The 8,518-nt window shown below is 39.0% G+C and overlaps 1 protein-coding gene across 1 annotated transcript; it reads right to left on the reverse strand.

Moving 5' to 3' along the window:
- Positions 1 to 697: 697 nt before the first annotated feature.
- LOC106087283 (uncharacterized) lies at positions 698 to 8,288 on the reverse strand. The gene is made up of 5 exons (XM_013252273.2): positions 7,176 to 8,288; positions 6,920 to 7,109; positions 6,729 to 6,745; positions 1,158 to 2,303; positions 698 to 1,095 (listed from the first exon to the last, which is right to left on the reverse strand). The coding sequence occupies exons 1-5, from the start codon at positions 8,215 to 8,217 to the stop codon at positions 902 to 904; spliced, it is 2,589 nt and encodes an 862-aa protein (XP_013107727.2). The 5' UTR covers positions 8,218 to 8,288; the 3' UTR covers positions 698 to 901.
- Positions 8,289 to 8,518: the final 230 nt, after the last annotated feature.

Raw genomic sequence — 8,518 nt, forward strand, 5'->3', positions numbered from 1 at the left:
GGTATGTTTTAAATAAATGTTGAAGGTCATAACAGAAGTCGTCAGGCAAAATTTCAACCAAATCGGATAAGAATTGCGCCCTCTAGAGGTAAAATACCGCTAGATTGGGCATATCGGCCACTGTGCGCTGGTTAGAACAGACGTCTCAGCCATTGTGTCCGTCATGACAGGTGACTGCCTGATCAAAAAGCTTGCTGACATACTGAAGGTTGCAAGTTACAATATCTGCAGAAGCTGTGAGGACGTCGAGGTAGAAGAGACTTTGGAACATCTGATGTGTACATCTCCCGCACTGACAGTCAGAAAGAGTTCCACTTTAGGTTCTCATTCCATTGAAAACTTCTCTGATGTAGCGGACGTGAACCATCGCAAATACTCATAAGCAAATCTAAACCGATATGGCCCATTTGCAATCCGCAACGATCGACTTCAAAATAAAGTATCTGTGTCAAATTTTAATCGGATATCTTTATTCGTTCGATTGCAATTGTGATTTCCACAAAAGGAAGAACGGAAATGGCTAGATTGACTCAGTATCTCAAGACGATCAACAATATATATGTATAGCGCCGCATATCAATATTTCCAGGTACGAAATCGGAAACACTAGATTTATACACTGCCATCTATGTTGGAAGGTATAAAAGTTCGACCAGGCCGAATTTCATACAGTTTATATAAAACGTTAACGGCTTAATTATGAATTTTATATACACACATATATATTTCGATCACAAACTTAAAGTAAATGGCGGTGTGTACAGATACAAATGGCAGTAGGTTTTAATAGACCTATTAAACTAATCTGGTAACACTACTTAAGGTTAAGAAATTAACTACGACTAACAGCAAATATTTTTAACATTTTAAAATCTCTATTACTAGCCACATCAATACCTCCTCAAGGATCAAATGCTCCTCTGTTATTAAGCCAAGGCAACACCTCCTCTAAGTGTCGCAAGTAACGTTCACTAAAGAACAATTTTTGCCTAAAATCATCGCCTTCCTCAGATTCAGTCACAAAATTGTCCATACAAGCAGCATTTGTGGGTTCACATAAAACTCCGGCCATGATGCAAGAAACTGTTAGAATACCTGAAATGAAAAGCAATGTGAATATGCCATCAAAGAAGCTTCAAAAAAAAAATCTTAATTACCCCAAACATTCCGTTTGATAAGCGACTTGTGGATATCTCTCAAGCAAGGCATGGTTTTGGAATATTCCAAGATTTTCAAATGTTCTACCAACTGTTGATGGTAATAGGCTACCAGCTCATCGAATCGTTTAACTTTTAAATCCAGTTGAGTGGACGATAATATGAAGTACATCAAATCCTGCGCCACAGAACCAAAGCGAGGCATTTGTAAATCCACTACATGGGTATCCTTTAGATTGCCCTCGTCATCATACTGATACATGATGTTGTTGCACCAAAAATCACCATGGTTTAAAGCTAGAAATTCATTCTCAAAGATTTCTGTTGAACTTTCACTATAGACAATGTCGGTTAAGTTGGCAAACATGGCTTCCATTTTTCCATAGTACTCTTCATGATGGGGCAGCTGACGTGCGGCGGCCAAAATATGTTTTAAATTGCAGTCGAACATTTGTTGGGTAATCTCCCTGGAACTCTCGATTAAAAACCCATGTACATAGGCTTCGTCGTATGGACCCTTTTGGGCCACTCTGACGGCGGAGGCGGCATGCCATTGAGCCAACATCTTAAGACTACTCTTCGCATGTTGCATATCCAAACCATTCTGGCGTTTTATGTTGCGAAACCCTCTTCGCGACAAATCTTCCAGCAGTATATAGTCCTTGGTCACTGGCAAGGAGTAAGATTTAGCACCAAAACGAACTTCCACGCCTTTGTTGCGATAGAGTTCCTCCATTTCTGGTATAACGTCCCGATACATGCCAGCTTCTTTTTTGAACATATCCCACTTGGACATTTCTTCTTCGTATAATTTGTTATCGAGAGGTACCTTTAACATAAACGACTGTGTGCTCAAGCTATCATCCAGCAGCAGAAACTCAATTTGAACTCGCAGCATTAATGTGGCATAGTTCTCACCCGGTCCCAGAGCATTGCAAACATTGAAGTTTTGAATTTTCTTAAAGTCCCCCACAGATTCACGTAACGCTCCCTCGAATGTTGTTGAATTTATCCACGATGGTATGTTGCTCTGGCTGGTCATTGTTTGAGGTACTTTCGATGTCAAAGTGGTTTTATTATTTCGTGCTCTCAGTGCTATGGTATTACTGCAGGCAAAACGCTTCATTTTATGGTAGTTAACGAAAGCTTTTTCCGAAAACATTGATAGCTTTTATATTTCAAAATAAGCTTTTATATCTAATCAAGACAGGGTTGCTGTTGCTGTTTACGTTAATCATTTGTTGCTCTTTATTCGTGGTCAACTCTCATTATATGGAAATATAGAAATAAATTATATGAAATAATTGTGAAATAATTAAAATACCATTTTTAAACCATCCACCATCACCTTCCCTTAAAATTTTGTTGTAAAACCCTACAAGGTAGCTAGCAATATCTGTTTGCCTGTATGAAGCACCCAAACTTTGATACGATTGCGGTTATCTGCTTCAAATATAGACTTTATTCTTTCTAGTGATGTGGTGTTTAGGCATATCTCGCTTAGGAACCAATCTCCCGGTAGAAGACCCACAGAAACAATTTTTATTTGATTTTCCTGCAAGTTAAGTTCTGTTAACATTTTCAGCATCGACGTTAGGTATGATTTTCGACAGTTGTCGGACGCCCGTTGTGAGCAAATTGGGATCGTCGTGCTCGGCTGAAGTCGGAAAGTTGGTCGGCGGATACGATGACGACGTCTTATGTTTCAATGGTAGGGAAAGTCAGGTGCACTCTATATCAATAAATATACAATTTCATGTATCGCTACTAGCAGGGGAGCATTGGCGCGGGTGCTACTAGGTGCGGATACGAGCTAGGCGCGAATGCAACTGGGTGCGGAGGCGAACTAAGCGCAGATGCGTGGCAAGTGCGGATGCGAGCCAAGCACGGATGCAACTAGATGTGGATGCAAGCTAAGTGCGAGGCAAAAACCTGGAGCTATGTCAGGACAAGTTGTTTCGATTGCGGACAATGCCACTTAACTACTTAAGCCCGTGTTTCTCTAGAACCAGAGAGTTCACAATGATGGCGGCGCAGACCCAACCTTAAGAGCACCAACGAAAACAGACTGATTGAGAACTATCACTAGCATTGGAAACAAATGCAAGGAATAACATAAACACCCAATGTCACGCCAACATGCAATGGTCTCCACATTGATTGTTTGCACAACTCATTGGCGGGGTTGTTATGGGTGTACTAGGTAGTCGAGGAGTTGTCATAAGTACATACGAGGCATATTCCTTTGACGGAATGAAGTAACGCGTATGCACGAGGCATGTGCGATTGGTAGAACGAGTCGTAAATAGCAGGTAAATGTAAGTAGCGCGGGAGTAATGTCTTCTCGGCTTATCTATCCATTACTAAAATCAGTAAGGAAGGGCAAAAGTCGGGCGGTGCCGACTGTATAATACCCTACACCTACACTATAAGTACAATGTGGGACCTATATCCAATTCTGAACCAATTGTGATGGACCTCGACGAGCAAATATGTTCAAACTGTAAAAACTACGGTTGACAAAAGACAACATTATGGCAAATTAGCCAAAATCTAACGAACATATATATGGGAGCTATATCTAATTCTTAACCGATGGTCGGAGAGGAAAGCATTGTGCAAAATTTTGGCAAGATTCGTCAAACGCTTGGCGCTTGCAGTGGCTTTAGAAGTGAAAATTTGGCGATTTACATATATGACAGCTATATCTAAATCTGGGCCGATTTCTATGAAGTTACTCAACCTTAAGAGCACCAACAAAACAGACCGATTGAGAACTATCACCAGCATTGGAAACAAATGCATAGAATAAAATAAACACCCAATGTCATGCCAACACTCAATGGTCTCCACATTGATTGTTTGCACAACTCATTGGCGGGGTTGTCATGGGTATAATAGGTAGTCGAGGAGTTGTCATAAGCACATACGAGGCATGTTCGTTTGACGGAATGAAGTAACGAGTATGCACGAGGCATGTGCGATTGGTAGAACGAGTCGTAAATAGCAGGTAAATGTAAGTAGCGAGGGATGAAGATTAATGTCTTCTCGGCTTATCTATCCATTACTAAAATCAGTAAGGAAGGGCAAAAATCGGGCGGTGCCGACTGTATAATACCCTACACCAAAACTATAAGTACAATGTGGGACCTATATCCAATTCTGAAACAATTTTGATGGACCTCGGCGAGTAAATATGTTCAAACTGTAAAAACTACGGTTGACAAAAGACAACATTATGGCAAATTACCCAAAATTTGACAAACATATATATGGGAGCTACATCTAACTCTGAACCGATTTCGAGCAAACTTCTCATATAATGAGGTAGTCGGAGAGGAAAGCGTTTTGGCAAGATTCGTCAAACGCTTGGCGCTTGCAGTGGTTCTTGGGGTGAAAATCTGGCGATATACATATATGACAGCTATATCTAAATCTGAGCCGATTTCTATGAAATTCACCAGTAATATTGAAAGTCATAAGAAAATCCTTCCTGCAAAATTTCGACAGAATTGGTTAACAAATGAACTTTTTTGCAATATTTTTCAAAATCGGACGAACATATAAATGAGAGCTATATCTAAATCTGAACCGATTTTGACCAAACTTTATAGATATTGTGTTAGTCGTCGAGGAAAGCGTTATGTAATATTTTGGCAAGATTGGCCTATAAATATGCTTGCAGTGCTCTAGGAGTTAAAATCGGGTGATATATATCTATGAGAGCTACATCTAAATCTGAACCGATTTCCATGAAATTCACCAGTAATTTCGAGAGTCGTAAAGTCCTTCCTGCCAAATTTCGAGAGAATCGGTTAACAAATGACCATTTTATTGCATTATTATTGAAAATCGGGCAAACACAAATATGGGAGCTATATTCAAATCTGAACCGATTTTTTCCAATTTTAATAGGCTTCGTCTCTATGCCGAAAAACATGCTTATACCAAATTTAAAGACGATCGGATGAAAATTGCGACCTTTAGTTTGTATGCGAATAAACCTTGACAGACGGACATAGCTAAATCGAGTCTGAAAGTGATTCTGAGTCGATCGGTATACTTATCAATGGGTTTATCTCTCTTCCTTTTGGGTTTTACAAATGCAGCTATAATACCCTGTACCACAGTAGCGGTGTAGGGTATACAAATTAATACGAATATTTGATTCAACAGTGGTGGAAACGTTGTTCTTATCCGGAAACCATGGGTGTGTAGAGGCGTGGTTAGTGGAGCAAGAATTAAACTACTAAATAGTGCGGGGAGTGGGAGACATTGTGTCTGTATTCTTTCAATCAGTAGACGAGTATGCTAGTATCCAGATTAGCAAATCACGGTATTGGCTGGCTTCCCCCCATACGGCTGGCTTCCCCCCAGAGATGCTGCCTTCGAATCTAAAGTTTCTGAGAGAAACCGCTCGTGAAGGGAAGAAGAACCTGATTGTGGGTAGTGATGCTTATGCACCTTACCAGATATATGAAAGTTCAGATGTAAGGGCTGAGCTACCTATCGAATATATTATAGGTTGCAACCTGGCGATTAAATAATAAAGGAGAATCTTTACTAGAACCAGAGAGGGGTGCCCGATGTTAACTTGTTGTCAGAGAATATGACAGCAGCTTCCCTTAAGCTTATTATATAAACTTTAGCCTAGAAGAAAATAATGCAGAAGTGGTCCCTTCGCTTTACATAAGTATACTAGCATTCCGGTGGTCCGCTTCGCTACCCCCGTTTTTGATACTTTTTAGTGTAGGACTTCCAAAAATGTGGGTAGTCGCACAATTTATAAGATTATGAAGTTTTGTTATAATTGCGTATAAAATTTCAGAAATCTGTCTCCTACTGCTACCAAATGTACGAATTAAAAGCAAATCTACTAACCGCCCAATATTTACTGTCAAGGTGTAAACGAGTCCTAATTTTGAGTGATTTAGCTTAATTCGTAAAGAAAGTACCATTTTGTACGGTTTATTACCTTAATGTACGATTTTGAATAATCCACCGTATGTCGCATTTTTGTCAAGGCTGTACGAATTTTGAATGGATCATTTAGTCACCCATTATATACCTATATATATATATATATATATCTACATTATGTATATATATATCTCTAGCTCCATTTGTGATGAAAGTACCAAATGGTACCAAAATGTTTGAGTTGTGAATAGATTATTTAGTCACCTATCATATTTTTCTTGTTGTTCCTACATGTTAATTTTCAGACCTCTAGACCCATCTATGAAGAAAGTACCAAATGATACCAAATTGGTACGACGTATCCTCTCATGACCATCAACATTTGTGTTTATTATGGTCTGAATCGGCCTATAGCCTGCCTGCCAGAGAAAATCTTTTCTTTTATCCTTTTTTTGCCTAAGAAGAGATGACTCGACAAATGCCATCCATGGTGGAGGGTATATAAGATTCGGCACGGCCGAACTTAGCTCGCTTTTACTAGTTAAATATTCTTTGTTTGCCAAAAAAGAGATACTGCGCATAGAACTCGACAAGTACGGTCCATGGAGGAGGGTATATAAGATTCGGCCCGGCCGACCTTAGCACTTTTACTTGTTAATTGTTTTACACTTCACATCTGTAAACAACAAAATTTATTTAAAACAAAAAAAAAAAAAATGAGATAATATTGCTGTAGACTTTGAGGATCTGTAAAATTATTTGAATTGTATACTCCTTATTTTAAGATTGTTGTGATTTCATGTTTGAAAGATAGCAGACCATGAAGACTTAAATTCTCCAGCTATTCAAAAGCCCCTCTGTTGTTCAGCCAAGGCAAAATCACCTCCAGATGTTGAATGTATCGCTCATTGAAATATAACATTTGCCTAAATGTTTCCCCATCCTCTGAGTCGTTCAAAAAATTTTCCATACTAGCAACGTCTGTGGGGTCACACAATATACCAGCCAAGGTGGAACATACGGTAAAAATACCTTTAGGGAATATAAAAATAAAGAAAACAATCTCACAGCTTTTGATACACTTATCCCCATATTTACCCCATGCACTTTTCTTGATCAAAGATGTGTGTAATTCTCTTAAATTTGGCAACGGCTTCGAATATTCCAAACATTTTAAATGCTCAACCAACTGGTGATGGTAATAACGAATAAGCTCATCAAAACATTTGATTTTTATTTCCAAGTGCGCGGAAGACATAATGAAGTACATCAAATCTTGGGTCACAGAACCAAAGCTGGGTACCTGCAGATCCACAAAATAAGTTTCACTTATGTCGTCATCGCCGCCTTGCTCATATTGAAACATAATATTATTGCTCCAAAAATCTCCATGATTCAAGGCTAAAAATTCATTGTCATCACATTCGGTTAATCGTTCTTTGTAAATAACATCGCCTATGCGGGAGAAGTAGGATTCCAATTTGCCATAGTACTCTTGATTATTAGGTATTTTGCGAACAGCAGCCAAAACATATTTAAGACTGTCGCCAAACATTTGCTCAGTCATTTCTTTGGTTTCCTCTATCAGGAATCCATGGAAAAGAGGTCCATAAGATCCTTTCTTTTCAACTCTTACCGCAGAGGCTGCATGCCACTGAGCCAACTTTTTTAAAGACTTTTTGGTATGCTGCATATCGAAACAATCCTGACGCTTGACATTGCGAAAGCCCATATGCGATAAATCCTCCAGAAGTATATATTCCTCATTCACTGGCAGGTTGTATGATTTGGCAGCAAATCGAACTTCAAGGCCCTTGGAGCGATAGAGTTCTTCCAACTCTGGCACTATATCGGTATACATCATGGCTTCCTTTTTGAACATTTCCCATTTGGCAACATGCTGTCTGTACCATTCGTTCTCATGGGCTACCTTCAATATGAAACTTTGCGACTGCCTTGAATCATCTGGAAGCAGATAATCAATCTGCACTCGCAAAACTATAGTGGCATAATTTTCACCTGGTCCCAGGGCATTAGAGACTTTAAAATGTTGAATCTCTTTGAAATCACCAACAGATTCCCTTAGAGCATCCACAAACAATTTTGATTCTATCCATTTTGGATTGTTGTTGCTATTCATTGCGATGAATTCGAACCGCTTTTACAATAATTGGGGATCATATAAAACGCTTGTGTGATGTATTCACTAGAGAACTGCTTTTATGCGACTAAAATGGGTCAAATATTTAAATTAATTAAATGCCTAATTCTCATCCGTGCTGATCACATCTAATGAAGACAGAGTTTCCGCCTTTCTAAACATACTCGAAACGTCATGAAGGGGTTGTTTTAGATTTTTCTATTTCCTTTGCATCCACCATTCTATAAAATTGTTCACCATTTATGATCATATTCTAAAGGGTGATTTTTTAGCTATTATC

This window comes from Stomoxys calcitrans, chromosome 2, assembly GCF_963082655.1.
Source record: "Stomoxys calcitrans chromosome 2, idStoCalc2.1, whole genome shotgun sequence".
NCBI lineage: Eukaryota > Metazoa > Arthropoda > Insecta > Diptera > Muscidae > Stomoxys > Stomoxys calcitrans.

Coding starts and splice junctions, on each gene's coding strand:
- LOC106087283 (XM_013252273.2), bottom strand. CDS start 8,217: ATGAATAGCAACAACAATCCAAAATGGATAGAATCAAAATTGTTTGTG. Junction 7,110..7,175: donor GATCAAGAAAAGTGCATGGG/GTAAATATGGGG, acceptor TATTCCCTAAAG/GTATTTTTACCGTATGTTCC. Junction 1,096..1,157: donor TATCAAACGGAATGTTTGGG/GTAATTAAGATT, acceptor TTTTCATTTCAG/GTATTCTAACAGTTTCTTGC.